Here is a 24,372-nt window from a genome sequence, read left to right on the forward strand (position 1 = left end):
CCCATGGGGGTGGTGAAATAACAGTGGGAGAAGTGCCATTGAGGTGGTGATGAACTTACAGAGGACAACAGCTGCAGGTCCTCTTGGTATTATGAAGATTTATATCATGTTTCAGCTTTTGGTTCATTCTCACCACTCTCGTAGCAAAATCTTTGAGCACACCAGGCTGCTGTTTTCAAGAAAAAAGCTCTACAAACCCACTGTACAAAATCTGCACAGTACTGAACAGACTAGCTGGTGAACATAGTGGAGTATTCAGAGAATTTAAGATATTTTCTCTGGGAAAATGCCCCTGATTGTCCAAAAGAAATCAGTTACTATAGGGTTAAAGAACACAAAAAATACTGTATCCAAACAATGGAAGCTATGAAACAGGAGGTGAATCACCACCAAACAGGCGATGTCAGAGCAGAGTAACTTTATTTGGAGTGAAACATTAAGCTGCATCAGCATTTCCCTAGAGTGTCTAACTGTTCTCCAAAAACACCTGCCATCATCATGAGGGAAGCTGCACTATAATTCTATACACACATATATAGTAAATATACAATGAAAACATTTCTTCACATCTTTACAAAACACATATAAACAAACATTTTACAGGAGTTAAATAATACAAACACACCAGCAATAGCTTAGATCATCTGGTTACTATTCACGACAATGTGATAAACCATAACTGATTTAATGAGCCATTTGCAGTTTCACTGTACCGGCCATGTGTTCTTAGACCTGCATGGCTTAATCTTTGAGACAAGCATATGCTCCTTTTCCCAAAATTCACTTTGAATCTTTGAATCGTCTTTGGAAGACATAGTGGATTTTTTCATCGGCCTTATGGATTGTTTGTGGTTCGGGGAGCTGGTCTCATAGCTATCTTGCTTCAGATAGTCAGGTAGCTACTGAACTGATTTTTTTTTTTTTTTGACTCAGATTCATCTCAACCAGTGAGATTATTACTGCCTCTGCTTCCTCATCCTTTCCCATACTTCAGTGTGTGTACATGATGATTCAGCCCTGATCAGAGTGAACAGGTACACAAATCCTAGCTACATGTGTAAAGCTTCAGATGTACACACACAAATACCGTGACAGTCACATACTGTCTGTTAAAACCATGATAAATAACCTGTATTACAAAGTATAAAAGCAAAGCATCACATTTACTAGATGGTTGAACATGAACTAAACCACAGATTCATTCAACACAAACACTGTACAAAGCCTATAAAAACATCCATTATTCCATATTTTCTTTAAGATTTTTTTTTTTTTAATTCTCTTGCAGCACAAAACAGTTAAGCATATGATTAGCATCTGACTCTATATGTTTAAGAGACATTTGTAACATGTCCAAAGAATATCATAGACACACACTGTTTGGCATTTATCAACAAAGCTTGGCAGGGGAGAACTTTAACAAATAACAACGCTATGTTTTCACAGCTTATGAAATATCTGATTATACTGTTGGCTAGTTTGGCTGCACACTTTAACACTGGAAATAGCTTAGCATACATAGCTGGCTGATTAGAAAAACCTCTCTCCACACTGAGACTTGCATTTGAGCCACTCAGGTCTCACCTGTCACGATCAGTACTGCCAGCATTACTGTATGTTGCCTGCACGCAAGTGTTGCCATCGCTGATGCAAATAAAAAGCTGTAGCTCTGACGTCAGTTGTAATGAAGCCCAGCCAGAAAACAACCTCTCTGGTAAAAAAACAGCCAGTTTTGTTTGCTAAGATGTTTTTCGATGATTATAAAAACAAGTCAAAGAATTTTGTTTTGACATTTAATATTTCATTCAGGTCCCACTGGCCACAGTGTGGTTTTGTTCAGTCAGTGAAAACAAAACTTGAGAACACAAACATCCATTATCTGTACTGCTTATTCATACAGGGGGGGCTGGAGCCAATCCCATTTGACATTGGGCGAGGGTGGGGTACACCCTGGACAGGTCACCAGTCTATCACAGGGCTGACACATAGAGACAAATAACCATTGACACACTCACACACCTACAGGAAATTTAGAGCCACCAATTAACCTAACGTTCATGTCTTTGGACCATGGGAGGAAGCCAGAGTACCCAGAGGGAACCCACGCAGACACAGTGAGAACAGGCAAACTCCACACAGAAAGGCCCCAGGGGCACACACACAAATTCCTCAAAATCTGTTCCAGTCTGATGTGACCTGGTGGTCCTGTTGCCCCTCATTCCACTTGGCTGGGGTTATGTAATGGTTCATCTTGATTATGAATTGCTATACAGTCAAGTGACTTGGCATTCACACTCACTCCTCCTCACGTTTGAAGTTAAAAGTTCATGCTAGAGTTTCTCCCCCCAAAAAGGCAGTGCCTGATAGCTAGCAGTGTGGTGCTGATCCTGATCCCAGAGCCAGTGCTGTGAGTGCAGTCCTTAAGTGGGAACTCCATTTCCAATAGTGCATCCATCCCCAGTTGTATCAGCTGCAGGTGTGAAGACCGAGAGACATTCTGTGGACTTTGAGACAAAGAGAGACGCAAGACATCAGTGTCTTGTCCGTTAACAAGACTAAGACTGTACAATTATGCTAGCAGCTCTGTCAGGCCATTGCGTTGATCTAAATGCTAACATCAGCATGCTAACACGCTCTAAGTGAATAAGTTAACGTGCCTGTGTGTAGCAAGTCATGCTTCCCATTTTCAACATCTCAGTGTATTGCTTCAGCATGCTAACATTTGCTAAATTGTATCTGTTAACTAAAAATGTCAAACTGCTGGTGGCGCTACATAACAACTGACTTGACTACATCGTCTGGGAACCATCAAAGTTTTGTACCACATTTTGTGCCAAGCCAATGAGAAGATTAGAAAGAGACATTTAAAACGATCAATGGGAACTTTTCAAACCAAAGGGTCTAAAGCTATGCTAGTAGCCCTGTGAGGCGTGCTTTGAGCTAAATGCTATCAGCATTTTTAGCATTTAATTATTTTATCTTTATCACTCTATCTTTATCTTGGTTTTCCAGTCTTCAGTGCTTCCTCAATGCAAATCAATGAGATTCATAATAGATTTTTCCAGATCCTATTATTATTGTCTTATTTTTATTGTTTTTATGTATAACCGTCATTTATTGCCCATGGAGATTGTTTAATTGCTTTTATTCTGTAAAGCTCTTTGTGTTACATTATTTGTACGAAAAGTGCTATACAAATAAAGTTTAACTGATTGATTGATTGATCAAGAGTAGATGTTACCATGTGATTTTATAAAAAAAATATTTGTCTAAAATCTTACATTCTCACTGTTGGGTTCCTTCAAAATATACAATAAATGCTAAATAAAACACAAATAAACCTAAAAATAAACATGATAACAAACAATCATGACCACTCCATGTAGAGACAAATTGCTCTAAAGACAAAGATTCAATAGTTCAACCTCCGTTGGAGGTAAACACTAAATCTAATGACAAATTGAAATCTGAAAGGGTTGCTGTTGGTTCCAAACCCATAGAGGTTTAACACCAATCTCTGCAGCTCAATGCAGGTTTTAGCCTATGTTTACTCTTGAATTCATGCTGCTCAAAGATTGTATAATCTCATCCAACCAATCCATTATAAAACAAGTTCAGACAAATCAAACATTTGCTTCCTGCCCAGCGGAGAGATAAGCATCTAGAAGCTACAGATCCAGATGTTGATCCTGATGTTTTTCTGTGCAGAAAGCGGCCCAGACTCTTTCTAGTCATTTAATGCAGCATTCAACGCAACACAATACTCACTAAACATTATTTTAAAGGCCCAGCTGGGACAAGGACTTTGTAGGAAAGTAATTATTAGATATTACATATTTACCTGCATTAACTGCGTGGTCTCTACTTCATTCCCATGGCCCATGTTCAACTGAAAGAGAGATAAGCATTGAATTCACACATCAATCCTCCTCTGATAAACACATCCCACTAAAGGGGGAAGTTGGAAAAGCCCCCAGCAGGAGCTTAATGTGGTGAAATGGGAGCAGGGGATGTGGGATGAGATCATTGAGGGAAAGCCAGATTTCGTTAACAGTACAGGTACATGACTACTCTTAAACAAACAAACCAAGTTTTTGACAGACTGGTTTCTGTGTTCCCATCACCTCAATGTGGCCTTGAGCAATGCACTCACCCCACACAAACACTGTAGCTGACACATAAAATTATTTGCTTCACTGCATAAACACAAAACTTAACTGCCTTACACATAAAGGTCTATGAGAAACAAGTTAAAAACACCTTCCAGACAGCCACTGTTTTACTGTAAATTTATTTCAGTACAGTGTGAACATAAATTTCCTTGCAGAAAATTGAAATGAGCCTGAGCTATAACACAGAGTGGTATGAATCTCTGACATTTTACTGAGCTGTAAAGATGTGTTTTCTATTATCATGGGAAAGAGTGCAGACCTCTTCCTTTCCTGTCTGTTAATAATATATATAATATATATAATAAACTTGCATTTACTGTGAGTTTTACTTATCTGTCATTGTATTGTGGTTTTGACCTGACCCGGTGACAGAGCTGGTTAAACAACAACCTCACATAGTTTAATCTTAACCCTCTGCACAGGCAGCAAAATAAATCCGGCCTGTACTTGGGCCACATGATTGTTTTCTTATAGAAGAAGGATACCAGCCAGAATCTGCCCAGGTGTGGAAGCATATGAGCCAGACTTGGGCCGAAGATCCAGGCATATGTTGGGCCAGAAGTTCAATTTTGTTAACTAGGTAAATTCAGCTTTATCATCCTAAACACTGGCGAGCATAAGGAAAAAGGTTCTCTGGTCTCATGAGACAAAAACTGAACTCTTTAAGCATAACTTCAAACACTGTGTCAGGCCACCACCAGGCACTGCTCACTGCAGGGACATGGAGACTGGTAAAACAGGATGGAAGAAGGAATGCAGTCAGAGATAGAGAGGTCCCTGATGCAAAGCATCTGCAAAGCATCAGGGACCTCTCTATTTCTGACTGCACTTATTCCTGCCAAGATAACTCTGGGGTGGCTTCAGGACAAGCCTCTGACTGCCTGTCAGTGGCCCCAGCAAAGCCCAGACTTAAACCCCAGAAAACATCTGTGATGAGACCTAAACATGACAGTTCACAGAGACCTGCCAATCCAATCTGCCCAAACCTACAACACAATGAAGTGTGCACAAAGTGGCGAGGTCTGAATACTCTCCAAGGCCACTGTGTCACAAAGTCAACACTGAAAGCTTGGTAGGAAGTGCTGCACTCCTAATACCAGAAAAATAGTGTGTGCATTGTGTTTTTGAAAACACTCTGCAATAGTACCTGTGACTCTGTCATTGGCTGAGCTCTGGGGTCTATCCCGGGTCCGTACTGAAAAAGAAAAAAAAAAACTTTGATGCTGCACTATGTAGATTTACACCACAGGCAAGCATTCATTTATTCAACAACATTAAACATTTTTTGGTAGTACTGAGGTTTAAAAATCTTTCCTTAAACCAACAAGCTTTTACTGAGAAACTGTGACATGCGCTCCATGATTCCTCAAACAAATCACACCAAAGGTTACTTGAATATATTTGGCTTTTATGCTGACAATGCTCAAGCAGCTGGTGGAGCAAGGCTGGTGGGCTCACTGTGAAGTGGGCTGCCGAGGTTTCACGGGATGCTTGCTCTGTAAAGCCCTGACTGGCCGAGGAATCTCCAGAGCAGCAAAGAAGGGGCCATACGGTCCATCACTGAAGCTGCAGAGAGCCACAAGGTGGCTTTGGACAAAGCAGGTAAGCCCGTGGCTTGTTGCTGCTGGGATGCAACTTGGGACTTGATCAACCCCAGCTAGGTCACATGGGCAAGGGGGTCTGATGCTGAAAGACCTGAAACCCCCTATAACCCCAGGAACATCACTGAGGATGCATCACAGTGCATCTGAGAGAGATGTATTTTGCAACCTGGCTTTTATGCTGATAATGCTCACAGTATAGCTGTGTGTGCTGTTGAGCCTTCATTCCTTAAGTGTGGCTGCTAAACTGGTTGTTATTTGTTTGCTGCACTCAGATTAAAGAACCAATACATTTTCTTTTCACTCACACTCACAATCTGTGTCTGGCCCTGTGTCCTCCGGCGCATGCAGAGGTAAACAGCCAGCGGCAGGACCACGTTGAGGGTCATGGATAAGATTAACAAGCTCATCATGTTTATGAGAGCTTGTCAAGGAGAGATCAGAGACAGAGACAGCTTCCATTAATGTTACTGAACAAACAGAGTTATATATTAGTCAATTACTTTTGTAAACCCTTAACTAAACTCTATTTGAAAAAGTCTAAAAATTAACTGGCAACTCCTTTAATAACTAATGAACTGTTTAAGTAATTTATTAACTAAAAAAAACCTTATTTGGATCCAGAAATGTGAGCATTTGAGGTTTTCAAACACACACAAATCATGAAGATGACATTATTGATATTTGTCACTATTTCAAAAACGATGAACACATTTGAATTGACCCAAACATACCCATTTCAATGAAGAAAAAATCTTACCTTTTTCTTGTTTTGAAGCTGTGGAAAGATAAGAAGAACTTTGAGAACTCCTCAAAATCACAAGAATCAAGGAGAAAACTGGAATCAACGTCTTGTTTAGGAAATGGTGAGATGTCATTTGTTGCATGCAGCACCTACTATAAAAGACAAGGCTCATGCAGCTAAAGCAGACGTTGGTGATACATTGTTTCTACCACCGGTAAAATATGGAATCAAACAGTATATGCTCTCAGCCTTAGATGCAGCACATGCAATGGAAACATATTAGAAAGCAGGAACCCCATTCTCTCCACATAAGCTATCACCAGCTACCACATTAGTGTACAGCGTTCGCTGCATGATGAGGAAGTGATGATAAACTCGGATGTTAAGCAGTAGTAGAAAACAATGCACAACATGGAGCCACAGAGCGCTACGACTTTTACTCCACCAAGTTTATTATTTTCACTAATCAAGCGAGAGCATTGTCACACTAATATACGGTGGCCCTGAGAGCTCAACACACACAACTTCAGAAAACACATGCAAACAGACAAAAAACAAGCAAACTCAATTTGACAACCCATGTAGCAAGTAGCACAGACAGCAATGGAAGTGTTTCCAGGGGACATAAAAAAGTGATGAACCCAGGCGGGACACACCTGTTGTTCAATGCTTTGTGAATTTTGAAGTTAAAAACGCTGAACAACAACTGTATCCAAGCCGGCTTTATCATTTTTTTGTGTCTCCTAGAAACACTTCCATTGTTGTCTGTGCTACTTGCAGCGCCTTTCTATATTTGCTTGTGTTGTCTGCAGCGCATGGGTTGTCAAATTGATGAATTTGCTTGTGTTTTCTTAAGTTGCAGTGAATTGAACTCCCAGGCCACCGTCCTAATACCATGGCCACATACCACTTAATCATGATTTATTGTTTTCACGTGATTAGGTCAGTTTCTCCACTAGCGTACTTTAGCAGTAAACATTCTCTGTGAGACTGAAAAGCTCAGGGTGAAGCAGCTGTCTGCTGCTCTTAAACACAGGTGGGAAAAGTAATCAAACGTGCATTTCCCAGATGAACCTTTGAGTCCTTGTCCTTGAAATCTTTTCTCATATACAAGCTAAAACATTCAGTTACACAACACTTGATACAACATTAATCTTACAGCTTGTCCAAATTTGTTTTCAAGTGTGGGGACAAACTTGATTGGGTCCCTTGTAGCTAGATAGGGGAAAATCTTCCTCATCGTCAAAGAAGATGAAGATGCCATTTAGCCATGCAGATAAGATGCTAAGCTTAGGTTTCAGTTTGAAGAATTAAAAGACTTCAAAAATGAGAACTGGTTGGTTTGACAAATCCCAACTTTGATAAAGAGCAGCACACAGCAGCTTCTCTCAGCCTGTCACACAGGCAGTAGGCGAGACAACACAGTGATTGTTATGATCATCTGCAATGTAACAACTCCTGACGGGAAATTAGTTTGAGGTTTCCTGATTCATAATTGAATAAAATCAGGTAACCAGTGTGGGTAGTTGCCACGGCAATGACACAAATAAAATCTATATGAAGCTTACCAGCAGGATTTGTAACTATGGAACTGACTACTGTCGCTGTTGTTGTTAGTGACCGTGCTGTTGATGTTTCTGGTGGTGCTGTTTCTCGATTTGCTCTTGTTGTGGATGGTGTTGTTTTTGGGGGCAGTGCTCTTGTTGTTGCTGCTGGTGGTGATCGTGTTTGATCTACAATTACAGGCAACTCAGTCAGTGATAAAATACTTTTTTTTTTAAAATAAAAGTATGTTTTTAGTATATCAATGAGAAGAAGCAGAAATACGTACGGGAAACTCAAAAACTGTAAATTTGTAACCATAGCATGTGCATTCTCAGTGTGTGAGTATTACCATGGCCTGCCTATCTTTCGCGTAATGCAAAACAGTACAAAACAAAAAACAAGTGTCTTAGATTGACACAGTTGTCATTTTTCTGTCCAGCATCCACAAGTGCGTTGGTCCTCAGATGAGGTGCAGTGATCTGCTATCTTAAGGCAGTGGAAAGCAATTGCGTGATTGACCAGCAACAGGCTGGTCTGAAGCCAACAGCCCAGTATTTCACATAGTAATGTGTGTCTACACAATGTGCATATGGCAAGCTGAAAATGTATTTTCCTCTAGTGCTATCATCAGTTTCACATTTGTCATTTTTGGTGAAATACATCAACAACTATTGGATGGTGCTTTTCCAAGTGAGCAATTACGGTGTATCAGTGTGGCCAGTATTTTTGCTTTGTAACCAATGCTTTATATTTTGTAATTTTGTGTATGGAATTTCCCAAATAAAGTGAAAGTAGATATTTCCAACACCACAGAGCCCACTTATGATCATTCATCTTTTTTCACTTAAAGTAAGATTTCCATGTTTTTCTTGATTATAAAGCAGGCCCAGCTGCTATATTGATACTGTGAAAGTATCAAAGAGCGCAATTCATGGAAAAAATGCACATAGCCTATATTCAAAACTGAGCCTTAAAACAAGCTGAAAGGATTTCTGTAACTTTGTGATATCACAACAAAGCAGTCCCTGCTCACATCCATGCCCCCAGCATGGCCCACATGGACTCAGCCTCAAACCTTAGAGGATTTGGTTTCTAAAAAGTGTTAACCTGAAATCTGAAAAAAAATTAAAATCACTCAAAGAACTGTCAGCCAATCCGAAGTGAGGATCTGAGCCTCTCTTCTGATTGGCTGACTGACCTATTGTTACTAGAGCTCCAGAGAGAAGCCTGAGAGAGGAGACATAAAACTACATTGAGATGGTTTTTGGTTCTTAAACCAACAATATATCCTCTTGTGGATATCAACAGTTCAAATAAAACAACAGAAAAGTGTAAAATATGGGACCTTTAAAGTTACACCAGAGCCCAGTTCAGATGGGATTAATACTCCAGGAAGTGGAGAGTAAAAAAAGAAGCAGTATTTATTTTCATCAGAGAATGTAACCCATGAAAATGATCAATTAATTAAGAATTAAATAAACAACAAAACAAAGACTAAGCCAGCAACAATGGCGAGATAAAAATGTGGAAAATGTGGTCAAAGACATTCCCACACAGCAGAAGCTATAATGATTATCCACATTTCTTTGAGTGAAGAGACTTTCTCTGTACATTTACAGTGTGTAAGTGGGTGGGGAGACGGGGCTGTGCAGTTATACAACAGCATGTTTTACTTCTGGGATTTCAAATGCACTTCTGAAGAATGTCTAAACAAAAATGTGTGGCTTACCGTGTTGATTAGATGTTATTTCCGAATAGAGCCTGCATATATTTTCTAAAAAGATGAGAATATGACATCAGTTAAGGTGATGAACGTCAAGAGCTTATAGTGTTCACAAAAAATTCAAACCAGGCAGACGTGACAACAGCAAATACACACACTCCATACACACCTGATGTTCATTACATACCACCCACACACACTCACAGCGTAGCATGTATACTCACCGTATTTGCAGCCTGTGATGCAAGAAAGAAGGAAAAGCAAATTACAAATTTGACAATTTAACAGCTCTCGTGCTCAAGTTTGGTGATGATTTTACAGCAAGAATTGGACATAAATTCTGTGCAAATATTTAGCATTTTATCCCTGTCACTATTTGAGATCATCAACAGGAACCTTTTTGTTTTAAAATGATGCTTTTTGTTTCTGCGGATTTTTACTTCAGTGACCGCTGTGAACATCAGGTATTTGTTTCCAGAATATATAAGTGGTAGCTGGTTTACCTGGATGGGCCTGAGCATCTGCTACAGCCACTACTATCTACTAAATTGAGTGCCAAAACTTTACACACATTCATATCTTGGCTTGTAGTAAGCTTGGTTATCCATTAAAAAGAGTGACATGTACATAAACCTTAAAAGAGCAGCAGACCCTCAGTCCCATCCAGGAAAACCAGCCAACTACGAGAGATGATCAGAGCAATTGATACCTTCATATGTGTTGAGATTCATTTCTTTGGCTATCAAGCACTTGAGGTTATACACAGAGATATTCTGATGACTCGGCCCGTCACATTTGGCGTTTTTGTTCTGAGGTGGCAAAAAGGAAAAAAAAAATCAGATACAATAATTGATTAGCTCGATCTGAAGCATGGAACTGCGCAAATCATTCACAAGAGTCACGATCGAAAAATCTAATCATACAAAGAAAAAACCCCAGTAAAAACTTTGTATCATTCACTCACTCCAAAGCAGTGGTTCAACAGGCTACAGGTTTCCCTTCTCTTTGTCGTGGAGCAATCCAACTCCAGAGTGCATAAGATTACGGTCTGTAATGGGGAAAGGACATAGGTACACTTCATTAAATGCAGTCGAGGATAGTCCCTATTTAACAATATGCATATGTTGCATGCATGAGTTACACAGAATTTCTTTGATGCAAACTGTTTCAGTAGCTTACCATGGAATCATTGCCTTTTGCAAGGGGGAGCAACACCGTCAGATTGCTTTTAGCCTGTGAAAGTGGATCAGACAAACAGAAAATATTATTCAAAGTTCATCTCTGGTTCATCTCTCTGGTTTGTAATTAGCCAATGATTAATGTAATTGTTATGGCACTGACAGGGCTGCCATTTACAAAAGGTTAAATTTTCTACAAGTTATTGCTATATAAATTAACCCAAGCATGACTGTTTTGATCAGTTTGCAGTGATTTTAATTTGACTCTTACCTGTAGTCCTTGTTGTGAAATTTGAGACTTTATAAGACTCTTTATTACTGAATAATAACTCAACAATTAAATTAAATTATTAGATTAAGTGGGAAAAAAAAGTATATCGTGGAGAGAGGAGTAACTCATTCATTTGCCGTACCACAGCCAATGACCATTCTGACCATCTGGCCATTTACACTCACACCTATGGGCAATTAAGAGTCGCCAATTAACCTAACCTGCATTTCTTTGGATTGTGGGAGGAACATAGAAAGGCCCGACTGGCAGGTCAAAAACCAGAATCCTCTTGCAGTGAGGCGACAGTGCTAACCACTGCACCACTGTGCCGCCCAAGAGCAGAAACTGTGTTCAGGTACAACTAATGTCAGAGTGTAACCCTGTTTTGTGTTAAAACATAAGTCTGTCAGTTTTTCTTGTTGTAAACAAATAAATTGATCAATGAGATGACAGTAAACTGATGATGATAATATGGTGGACAAAATATTAATTAAGTAATAATAAGTTTGTCTTAGTTATTTATTTTAGGTTTTTTTATATTCTAACTCCAAGTGAATTCAGTCATTACTTCATTTATGATTTCAGATCAAATTAGTATCTTTTTTTTTCACCTTTTTTTCATCTGTTCAGTGAGTGGAGGTCCTGTGGTATGTGCAGAATCCGAAGATTGTTTGGTAGGCCATTATCGCTCTCATAAGCTAATTATTAATATTTCACTGCTGTCACTTTTTCATTTTGGAGATGACTTGATGAAAAACAATCACATGGCCACTGACCTTAAATAAATAAGTAAATAAATAAATAATTACCATTCCCTCCTTTGTCAGGTATTCCCCACAATGCGCCTTTGACAGGTCAGTCAGGAGGAACACCTAGCAGACAAACATTTAATAGTAGTGTTGAAAGGCTGTTTTTAAATAGAACGAGAACACTTATGAAACATGTATAATAGTTATATAAAAGTTATATAGCATTGCCTCAATTAATGCAAACACAGACAGAGTTATGGGGGTGGGGTGGGGTGGTAGTAGTGGGTTTTCTGTGTGTTGTTTAAGGTACTGGGAACCTGAATTTCCCTCTGATTATTTATTATCACTATTGCTGCACAGGTGACACTTACCAAGAGAAACAGGGAGATAAAGTTTCTCCATGATGTCATGCTGCCTCCGTGACCATCCAGCCTCACACTGTGGAAGAAGAGGCAGAAAGCAGGGGAAAGGCATATTAGCTATAAAGCAATATCTGGGTGTGTTGTTGGGTCTACATATGATATATAATATTAATAAGTAACCATCAGGCTTGAGCGATATCCAAAATTTAATATCTTGACACAGTCCACCCCAAATATTGCGATATTCGATATTATCAAATATCAGCCCTGAACTATAAACCATAAAAAATAACTGTTCTCAGTAAGAAGCTATAAGTAACCAGGGCTTATTGTCTATCTAGGGCAGTGGTTCCCTACCTGTAGGCCGAGGCCCATTATTGGGTTGCGAAGGCATTGTAAGTGGGCCAACATCATTTGTAAAACAGTACAATTTTGGTGAAAAGATGTAATTATAAATGTGTACATATGATGCCTTCAATTGTAACAAGCAAAAAATAAAAATTGAGCTTCCTCTGATTTCAGTTCAGTCCTGAATGTTCAATCGTTAACATTCAAATTAAAAGTGCTCCGAGAAAGAATTATTTGCGCTCTGTATTGCTCTGGGGTCAAAGGTGAGTGTGTTATGAGTTGAAAAAGGTTGGGAACCACTGGTCTAGGGGAATTAATGCCACTTGTGTTTAAACCAATATCATTAGTCAGTGTACACATTCAGATCAGTGACAAAATATGGGAAATGTTTTTTGAATCTCCAGAACAGCTTCAATGCTCCTTGTGCAGATCTCTGAGCTCAGGTCGTCTAACAGGTCTCATGTCATGTTTATCTCAAATACAATCATAGAGGTGGGTGGACCGGTAGTGAAGTGGTGAGAGCGCGTACCACGTGAGTGTAAGATGCTCTTAGCAGGCAGTTGCCGGTTCGACTCCCGACCGGCCCCCGACTCTTTCCTGCATGTCATTCCCCTCTCTCTACCCCCTTTCCACTCTATAATAAAGGCATAGAAGCCCAAATAATAATAATAATTAAAAAAAAAAATCATAGAGGTGCAATGCAAAGATGCAAACTTGTCTGACTTGACTTGCCAGCTGCAGCTAGTATCTGTGCAGATGGTGCGTCGGCTGTTTGGAATAAATCGAGAGTTTACAAACACTGCAGTGTTCAACTGAACAAATAATGTGATGAGAAAATTCCCCAGGGGATTTTGGCTCTTCACCGCAGGCCTGTGACTATCAGGCTGTGGGTCCTACACTCTTTTACGTTATTGTGAAGTGCATCTATTTCTTCTAGAAAGTTTAAAAAGTAATTACAGTCTCAGATTGAATTACATGATAAATTAAAAATCAAGCCACTGAAGAAACACTACACATTTCAATGTCTATGGATTATGACACAAGTTACTAATGATTGTAAACATTGTTGAGAGTAAACGTAGCCTATAGAAAATAAAATGAACTCGGCCTAAGAAACCGAAATCCTTCTCCTCCTTCATTTAGCTGCACTTTCCTTCTAACTCAAGTCATTGCCAAAAACAACATCACATGCTGGCAATTAACAAAGGAGGAGGCTGAAAAATTTCTCCCCACGGAGGAAGAGAAACTCATATCCCACCTCTTCATCCCTGTGACTGAGCCAGTTGTTGTCATGTCACTGGCACACAGCCACTTCATACAGTCACTTTACAACTCCATGATTTGTTGTACCTCTTGGAGTCATAAGCTACTGTATCTGTCCTGTGTCCTCATGTTACTACATGAGGATGTTGGAGTTAGTCAAATCTTTGCACTGTAACCACTCAGTAACCAGCCGACTCTGAGCCTGTTCATTTCTGAGCGCTGAAGCCTTGCAGGCTAGCTCCGCGGTACAGCTCAGAAAAGTGTGCTCTAAAGCAGATTTCGCGAAAGCTAGAGAGGCGAGAGGTAGAAGTGGCGTTCCTCCAATCTGGAAGAATTTCAAAAGGCTTGGAAAGATATTCTATTAACATACAAAAAGCCCACCATAATGCCAGAACCTCGTATTATTCATTAATAATTATGAATAATAAACAATAATGATCAATTTATCTTTATTAACAGGTTATATATCACAGGTTTTGAAGGCTGCAGTAATTAAACCTCTACTTAAACAGACTTAAAAAGTCAGATGTTTCAGCCAATTACAGACCCATATGTTTTTTCTTTCTAAAAGCCTTGAAAAAGTGGCTGCAACCCAGATATGTGATTATTTGCACAGAATGGCTTATTTGAAGATTTTTAATCAGGATTTAGAATCCATCATAGCACAGAAACAGCTGGTTAAGGTTACCAATGATCTCCTCATGGCCTCAGACAAAAGACTTGTCTATACATGTTCTATTAGATCTGATGCAGCACAAAAAAAAAAAGAAAAAAAAAAGATCTAATGCAGCGAGATGTCATTACGGAGACTAGAACATGTCATTGGCCACACGGAACCAATCAAGGAACCACACCAGGCTGGTTTACATCATACTTCATGTTAATCATGACTCTTCTACTAATGACTCCTTGCTGCTGTGATACTGCAAATTTCCACTGGGGCACTAATAAAGGCTATCTTAATCTCAATTTTAATCTCAATCTTAGTCTTAATATTAGTCTTCATCTATGCACACAAAAGTTAGTCATGGAGTTCCATCTATGTGCTTCCTTTGGGCAGTATAATCAGGAAGCACCAGATAAATTTCCATTGTTACACAGATGATACCCAGCTGTACTTATTTATGAAGCCAGATGAGACTAACCAGAATCAGAAATTCAGGAATGTCTTACAGACATAAACAAAGGTGAAGTTATTTCACTTGGCCCTAAACACCTCGGATATAGATAGAACACATACTTTCTGGATGACATCACCTTGGCCTCCAGTGCTACAGAAGAAACGTTAGGATCATTTTTGACCAGGACTTGTCCTTTACTTCGTCCACCTGACCATTATTGTGAAAATTAGAAACATCCTACCTCAAAACGATGCTAAAAATCTAGTCCAGGCATTTGTTACCTCTAGACTGGACTACTGTAATCCTCCTCCTCACCTGCAATGCCACCAATGGTCAGCCACCATCATATCTTAAAGAGCTCATTTTAGTAGAACGGCAGACAGAGCCTTCAGCTACCAGGCTCCTCTGCTATGGAACCAGCTTCTTGTCTGGGCTCAAGAGGCAGACCCCCCTCCACATTTAAGACCAGGTTTAAAACCTTGATAAATCTTACAGTTAGCGCCAGCTCAGGTGTTTCCTGAATCATCCCTTAGTTATGCTGCTATGGACCTAGACTGCTGTGGGGATATTTATTTATTTATTTTATTTTTTGGATGACACCATTACCTATGGGTATTAGTATTATTATTTTCACTTTAACAATCAGCAATCAACAGTATTCTTGCCACCTGGGGGCAGCAGAAACCGAGCGCTAGGGGAAACACATGTTAAAGGCTAAATATTTATTTATTTATTTATATATAATTATTTATTTATATATATATATATATATATATATATATATATATATATATATATATATATATATATATATATATATATATATACAAACACACAATTATTTTAACATTTAAAAATTACCTGAAACTGTGTAAAAAAAAATATATCTATTTAATTAATTTTAATATTTTCATGCTGTGCAAAAAATACTGCATATTCAGTTACTCACAGACTTCTATGGTGAAATCAGTACAAAATTCTATATTTTGCCAAATAGAACTTGCTCACCTAGCACATGCCCCCGGTTTGACATAATTTCACATAAATATTGCCTTGTGCAGAAATGATTTTTCAGTCCTGGAAAGTCAATTATAGGAAAGACGAAGGAACCGATGAAAAGAATCCTCGTTCATGCAGCCACTGCGTGCTGCGTGGCACACCTGCATCTACCCCAGAGAAAGACGCGTCTCACATGCGAGTCAGTGGGTCACTCTCAGCCAGCCGACGCGTCTGCGCGCACACGACACCCGTGGCATCTCTGTGCTCTGGCAACCACTGCAGAAAAATCACAGCAGCGCAGCAAAACTGCAAACCTGTAAGTGAGTCAGCGGCTCACTGAAGCCGTCCTGGTCCCCGCCGGGGCAGGCGGTGGAGATCTAGTCTCACGGAGCCAGACCTCTTTCCACATGTCACACCTGAGGACCTTCACCTGCCACGCTCTGAGCTCCAGAACAGGGACTGTACGGTCGGACTTACCGGACTGTGCTGTTGTGTCGGCGTGTGTCTGCTCTGATCAGGCTGTAATCATCCTCTTTTTAACAACGTTACTTTCACTTTCCTTCTTTTATCCCTCCTCTTGCTCCTACGTGACATCATCTCGGAGTTTCCAAATGAGGAGCGCCGACACAAACAGCGCCTCTGCGGAACCGGCGGAAATCTGGGGACTTTAATGTGACGGATGTTTTCTAAATGTGTTATGACTTAATGCCATGTGGTCCGATGGGCACTGCACCACGGGGGGCTTTACTGTGGGTGACATGGGAAATAAATAAAATAAATAAATGCCAAGAATCAAAAATAAATAAATACATAAACAAATAAATGTGCAAATGATGAATTAATTTATTTTCATATAATTGTAGGTTTTTTTTCCAGATTCATATATATAATATATATATATATATATATATGCACACACTCCCACTACACCTGTTCAACTGCTCCTTAATGCAAATATCTAATCAGCCATTCACATGACAGCAACTCAATGCATTTAGGCCTGTAGACACGGTCAAGATGACCTGCTGAAGTTCAGACTGAGCATCAGAATGAGGAAGACAGGTGATTTAAGTGACTGTGAACGTGGAATGGTTGTTGGTGCCAGGTGGGCTGGGTTGAGTATTTCAGAAACTGCTGATCTACTGGGATTTTATTGCACAACCATCTCTAGTGTTTACAGAGAATGGTCAGAGAAAGAGAAACTATCCAGTGAGCTACAGCTCTCTAGGAGAAAATGCCTTGTTGATGCCAGAGGTCAGAGGAGAATGGCCAGACTGCTTTGAGCTGATAGGAAGGCAACAGGAACTCAAATAGCCACTCGTTACAACCAAGGTCTGCAGAAGAGCATCTCTAATCGCAGAACACATCAAACCTAGAAGCAGATGGGCTACAGCAGCAAAAGACCACACTGGACATAGGAGACTGGAAAATATATAGATACAGTTAGGCCCAGAAATATTTGGACAGTGACACAAGTTTTGTTATTTTAGCTGTTTATGAAAACATATTCAGGATACAATTATATAATCAATATGGGCTTAAAGTGCAGACTCTCAGCTGTAATTTGAGAGTATTCACATCCAAATTGGAGCAAGGGTTTAGGAATTACAGCTCTTTAATACGTAGCCGCCTCTTTTTCAAGGGACCAAAAGTAATTGGACAATTGACTCAGAAGGCTGCAAAAAAAAACAACAAGGCTGCATGGGCTCTTCCCTCGTTAACCTGTCATCAATTAAGCAGTTAAAAGGTCTGGAGTTGATTCCAGGTGTGGCGTTTGCATTTGGAAGCTGTTGCTGTGAACACACAACATGCGGTCAAAGGAGCTCTCAATGGAGGTGAAACAGACCATCCTGAGGCTGAAATAAGAAGAAATCCATCAGAGAGATAGCAGAAATGTTAGGAGTGGCCAAATCAACAGTTTGCTACATTCTGAGAAAAAAGAGTGCACTGGTGAGCTTGGGAGCTCAAAAAGGCCTGGACGTCCACAGAAGACAACAGTGGTGGATGATCGCAGAATCCTTTCCATGGTGAAGAAAAACCCCTTCACAACATCCACTCAAGTGAAGAACACTCTCCAGGAAGTAGGTGTATCAGTATCTAAGTCTACCATAAAGAGAAGACTTCATGAGAGTAAATACAAAGGATTCACCACAAGGTGCAAACCATTAATCAGCCTCAAAAATAGAAAGGCCAGAATTGACTTTGCCAAAAAACACCTGAAGAAGCCAGCCCAGTTCTGGAACAGCATTCTTTGGACAGATGAGACTAAGATCAACCTGTACCAGAATGATGGGAAGAAGAAAGTTTGGAGAAGAATTGGAACAGCTCATGATCCAAAGCACACCACATCTTCTGTAAAACATGGTGGAGGCAGTGTGATGGCACTGGGTCACTTGTGATTATTGATGATGTGACAAAAGACAGAAGCAGCCGGATGAATTCTGAAGTGTATAGGGATATACTTTCTGCTCATTCAGCCAAATGCAGCAAAGTTGATTGGACGGCGCTTCACAGTACAGATGGACAATGATCCAAAACATACTGCAAAAGCAACCCAGGAGTTTTTTAAAGCAAAGAAGTGGAATATTCTGCAATGGCCGAGTCAATCACCGGATCTCAACCCAATCGAGCATGCATTTCACTTGCTCAAGACAAAACTTAAGGCAGAAAGACCCACAAACAAGCAACAACTGAAGACAGCTGCAGTAAAGGCCTGGCTGAGCATCACAAAGGAGGAAACCCAGCGTTTGGTGATGTCCATGGGTTCCAGACTTCAGGCAGTCATTGCCTGCAAAGGATTCTCAACAAAATATTGAAAAGTAACATTTTACTAGGGTTATGTTTATTTGTCCAATTACTTTTGAGCCCCTGAAATGAGGAGCGTTTGTATAAAAATAGCTACAATTCCTACATGTGTAATCATATATTTTTGTTCAACCCCTTGAATTAAACCTTAAAGTCTGCAATTCAATTCTGTTGTAGTTGTTTCATTTCAAATCCAATGTGGTGGCATGCTGAGCCCAAATCATGAAGATTGTGTCACTGTCCAAATATTTCTGGGCCTAACTGTATATAGACAGGTGATGAGCAGTGCCTGGTTTCCTCCAGACATGACATTTTGAACTGATGATAAACAGTTCACTGTTGGTTTCATCAGACCGGAGAGTCTTGTTCATGCTCATCTCCACCCAATCTAAGTGCATTCTATTTATAGATTAAAAATATGCCATATGGAGTGATAAGGCATTACTTTTTTTTTTTCAATAGCTTCCTCATATTTTTTCTGAGACACTTCAGGCCATCTTTTTTCATCTGGGTCAACTCCCTCTACATTTACAACTGACAGTTTTTCAATTAATATAATAGAATGGGCAACAGCAGTGTCTTTATGCCTCCATGACGACGACAGCCAGGGACAGAGGTATTATATTTTCAGGTTGTCCATCCATCCCATTCTCGTGAACGTGATATCTCACTAACACTTTGAGGGAATTTCTTCCAATTTGGTGCAAATGTGCACTTGGACTCAAAAGCAAAGTGTAGATTTTGGTGGTCAAGGTCAAAGTGACCTCACAAAACACGTTTTTAGTTTTGTGAACACAATATCATGGGAACTCCTCAAGGGAATCCCTTGAAATTTGACACAAATGTCCATTTGAACTTAACAGCAAACTGATTAGATTTTGGTGGTCAAAAGTCAAATAGGACCTAACATTCATGTGAATGCGATATATCAGCAAAGCTGAAAGGGAATTTTACGACATCAAACATGAACTTTCACTTGGACTCAAGGCTGTACACTTCCGCCAACCGGTCAAGTGGCAGGAAATACGGTCAGAATATTTCCTTCCTGAGTTACAGTGCTGAATAACAACCAGAAGGCCTCTGAATCCTCCCCCACTATTTACATGAAATGGTTTGGTCCTGCCTCCAAACCAGGTGCTAACGGTACTTGGCTAGCAGCCAGCGATTTGGGAACCGATACTGACGGATGGAAAAAAATGGGAGGAATGAAAAAGTCTCAAAGTGGGAGTGGTCTTTGAGTGGTGTAAATTAACCTGTTTGCTTAGTCCAACGTGAAACAGGCAACTGTTGCTCACCTGACATCAGTTACTTAATAACTTAACAGGCAGTTCAGTGTTTACATTTCGCTCCTCTTTCACCTGACATTTAATCAATACAGCCAAACTCTGAGCAAATTATTCTCACTAAATCAGTTGGCCCCAGCCCCAGCCTGGTGAAAGGCCTAACAGATGTCCCGTCCCCACATCCCCAGCACTGTGTGAAATGACGCATCAGCTGGCAAAATTTGCAGTGGTCTGTGGGAATTTTTTAAATTTATTATTATGAAAAAACACACATGATTATGTCCTTTTCAATGATAAGAGTTAAAACAATGTTTTTTCTTTCTCACATAATGGTCATTATCTGAAACAAAACGGCCTGTATTCTGGATTGGATTCTGGACAGTTGGAAGCAGAGTAACTCAGTCTGTACTGAAGTTACAGCAAATGTTAAAATAAGACTTTCAAACGATATGGTCAAGGTGCTGTACGTCTCCATGGTGTAACACTGGTGTAACCACAGGGATGAGGACCCAACAGCACAACTCAGACACAGGCAGAGTTCTGTGTTCACGTCTCTTTACTTGTCAAAAATGGGTTCAGAACAGGGGGAGACAGTCAGTAGGCGGGAAAACAAATGTGAAAGGGTTAAATCTAGGTACAAGACCCAAGCAAGATCATTAATTAGAAAAACAAACACTAGGAATAAGTATATAACACATGGGACAAAGACAAACTGGCGCAGAGGACGGAAAGCCCAACTATACAAGGAGGGGGGAAGACAGTGGAGGGGACGCCAAACAGGGTTGGGCAGATAAACAAAACAGCGGGAAACACACAGGGGCAGATGGAAAGGGGTCTGCAAGGAGAGGACGTAGTGAGTGACCTGTGAGTGACACAAAATAAAACAGGAAATTATAAAAAGATATGAAAAAAATGAAAACGTGATGCTAAGACACATGACACATGGCGTCAGTGCAGACTGAAATATGGTCATTTCATGAGATGTAATTCAGATAATTCCATTTTCTGCAGGATTCAGTGCTTTTCAATTACTTTCGTGGTATGTGCTGTCAATTTAAGTCACAAAATGGTAGGAACTGAAATTCTGGTTATGACGGTTATAATATAATTAATGTTAAGAGAATTTTACCGTTAAATGTAACTATTAAAATTACATTTAAACTGTAAAAGATGGCCTTTAGCACATTTCTTACAGAGGGTATTAGTCTTGCATCAAACAGTGAATCCCATTGTCTGCATAATGCTGTATGCATGTTTACACAGTATAGATTTGCATGGGCTGTGGTGGTACTCACAGTGCTTCACTTTTTCCACATTTTGTTATGTTACAGCCTTATTCCGAAATGGATTAAATTCATTTTTTACCTCAAAAATTCTACACACAATACCCCATAATGACAAAGTGAAAAAGGTTTGCTTAAAATTTTTGCAAATTTATTAAAATTAAAAAACAAAAATAGAACATGTTCATAAGTATTCACAGCCTTTGCTCAATACTTTGTTGAAGCACCTTTGGCAGCAATTACAGCCTCAAGTCTTTTTGAGTATGATGCTACAAGCTCGGCACACCTATTTTTGGGCAGTTTCTCCCATTCTTCTTTGCAGAACCTCTCAAGCTCCATCAGGTTGGATGGGGAGCGTCGGTGCACAGCCATTTTCACATCTCTCCAGAGATGTTCAATCAGGTTCAAGTCTGGGCTCTGGCCACTCAAGGACATTCACAGAGTTGTCCTGAAGCCACTCCTTTGTTATCTTGGCTGTGTGCTTAGGGTCGTTGTCCTGTTGGAAGATGAACCTTCGCACCAGTCCGAGGTCCAGAGCACTCTGGAGCAGGTTCTCATCAAGGATGTCTCTGTACATTGCTGCATTCATCTTTCCCTTGACCCTGACTAGTCTCCCAGTTCCTCCTGCTGAAAAACATCCCCACAGCATGATGCTGCCACCACCATGCTTCACTGTAGGGATGGTATTGGCCAGGTGATGAGCGGTGCCTGGTTTCCTCCAGACATGACGCTTGGCATTCAGGCCAAAGAGTTCCATCTTTGTTTCATCAGACCAGAGAATTTTGTTTCTCATGGTCTGAGAGTCCTTCAGGTGCCTTTTGGCAAACTCCAGGTGGCTGTCATGTGCCTTTTACTGAGGAGTGGCTTCCATCGGGCTACTCTACCATACAGGCCTGATTGGTGGAGTGAAGCAGACATGATTGTCCTTCTGGAAGGTTCTCCTCTCTCTACACAGCAACCCTGGAGCCCTGTCGAGTGACCATCAGGTTCTTGGTCACCTCCATGACTAAGGCCCTTCTGCCCCGATCGCTCAGATTGGCTGGGCGGCCAGCTATAAGAAGAGTCCTGGTGGTTCCAAACTTCTTCCATTTACGGATGATGGAGGCCACTGTGCTCATTGGGACCTTCAGTGCTGCAGGAATTTTTCTGTACCCTTCCCCAGATGTGTGCCTTGATACAATCCTGTCTCAGAGGTCTACAGATAATTCCTTGGACTTCATGGCTTGGTTTGTTCTCTGACATGCACTGTCAACTATGGGACCTTATATAGACAGGTGTGTGCATTTCCAAATCATGTCCAGTCAACTGAATTTACCACAGGTGGACATCAATCAAGTTGTAGAAACATCTGAAGGATGATCAGTGGAAACAGGATGCAGCTGAGCTCAATTTTGAGTGTTATGGCAAAGGCTGTGAATACTTATGTGGATGTGATTTTTTTTTGTTTTTTATTTTTAATATATTTGTAAAAATTTCAAGCAAACTTTTTCCACTTTGTCATCATGGGGTATTGTGTGTAGAATTTTGAGGTAAAAAATGAATTTAATCCATTTTGGAATAAGGCTGTAACATAACAAAATGTGGAAAAAGTGAAGCGCTGTGAATGCTTTCCGGATGCACTGTAGATGCCTGGTTGTTTGGATGTCGCTCACGTTCAAAAACCATGGCGGCAAAGAGAAAAAGGTACAATGTGAAATTTAAACTGTCAGTTATCAAATTTGCTCATGCAAATTAAGGACCAGTATGGTGGAGCAGTACTGTCGCCTCACAGTAAGAAGGTTCTGGGTTTGAACTCCGGGCCTGGGGCCTTTCTACTCTGGCTACTCTGTACTCTGGGTACTGACATGAAACGGATCATCTGATGTTGAGTGTTTTCTGGGTAAATTGATGTGCACTGAGCCAAAACTAGTTTCCAGGTCAGCTGATTCATCTTCTCCTCCATGCTGCCGAATGATACTGGTTTTTGGTACAAAAATAACTGAAGTGTTGGCACGGCTTGAAGCGCAGAGAACCAATCCAACTGCCAACAGCTTGCAACTCACCAGAGGACACAAACACGCCAGGACAGTAATGTTAGGTCTCTGGAATCTCTGTGGTAAAACCTGTTACTTTTGTTTATGAAGGGTCAAACTACTTACAGTGATCACTACTCTAGTAGAGATGATAATGCTGGAACGTTAACCACAAATGCAAACCAAACATTTCCTGGTGCTGTTCTGTCCCATTAAAAGCACTACACTGTTAAAACACTATCACTGTCAAGCAGCCGAGAGAAATTGCAGGCTATTTTTCACATTAGTGCTGTGTTTGTTCAGGGCAAACACTCCCACACATCAGTTTTTGTAGGTGTCTCAGCTTTCCTGATGAGAGCGAGGAATGTTAGGAGAACAAAGAGACACAGTGAGGCTGTTTTATGGGTTCTCAAACTAATGGCACTGTGCATGTCTATAAAAAGTGTTGATGTCTTGAGTTAAATTATATTGCACAATAGGAGGAAAGAAGCCACAATATACAACAACACAAGTGTGGTCCTGTCCGTAGGATTGAATTGTTAGTGGTGCATGTGTGTTACAAAGTATATAAAGCCCTGAAACAGGCAAACTTTGCTTCTTTATAACACACACACACACACACACACACACACACACAAACACACACACATTCTATCACAGTTTCAAGCTGTTTCTAGTTTTTCCTTTGCTTTTCCTTTTCTTTTTGAGATAAGACACTTAAGATACACACTTGCTGCTCATAAAACTTACAAAGTAAGTTTGATACAGTTTTCTATAAATGATAACAGATGGTAGGTAAAAGAAATCATTGTATAATTTAGGCATTTGCACTGCAAAACTAAGTAAACTGACATTCTAGTCTATATTTTGACTCAAAATCAATTAAAGATTATGAGGTAAATCAAAATTATG

General features: G+C 40.1%; 1 protein-coding gene across 6 annotated transcripts; it reads right to left on the reverse strand.

The window, feature by feature from the left end:
• Positions 1-403: 403 nt before the first annotated feature.
• LOC139618628 (uncharacterized) lies at positions 404-16,733 on the reverse strand. Of its 6 annotated transcripts, none has more exons than XM_071474722.1 (14): positions 16,555-16,726; positions 12,356-12,422; positions 12,045-12,107; positions 10,966-11,019; positions 10,751-10,834; positions 10,496-10,595; positions 10,011-10,022; positions 9,793-9,837; positions 8,087-8,251; positions 6,534-6,551; positions 6,088-6,197; positions 5,320-5,367; positions 3,842-3,889; positions 404-2,504 (listed from the first exon to the last, which is right to left on the reverse strand). In XM_071474722.1, the coding sequence occupies exons 2-14, from the start codon at positions 12,392-12,394 to the stop codon at positions 2,421-2,423; spliced, it is 870 nt and encodes a 289-aa protein (XP_071330823.1). In that variant the 5' UTR covers positions 12,395-12,422; positions 16,555-16,726; the 3' UTR covers positions 404-2,420. The 6 variants fall into 6 exon arrangements, with proteins under 6 accessions (XP_071330823.1, XP_071330820.1, XP_071330822.1 ...); XM_071474719.1 differs by having other exon boundaries at positions 6,082-6,197; positions 16,555-16,725; XM_071474721.1 differs by lacking the exon at positions 16,555-16,726 and adding an exon at positions 16,392-16,548 and having other exon boundaries at positions 6,082-6,197.
• Positions 16,734-24,372: the final 7,639 nt, after the last annotated feature.

This window comes from Trachinotus anak, unplaced genomic scaffold (genome assembly GCF_046630095.1).
Source record: "Trachinotus anak isolate AG129_WGS33_773 ecotype Australia unplaced genomic scaffold, CSIRO_AGI_Tana_v1 ptg000003l, whole genome shotgun sequence".
Taxonomy (NCBI): Eukaryota; Metazoa; Chordata; class Actinopteri; order Carangiformes; family Carangidae; genus Trachinotus; species Trachinotus anak.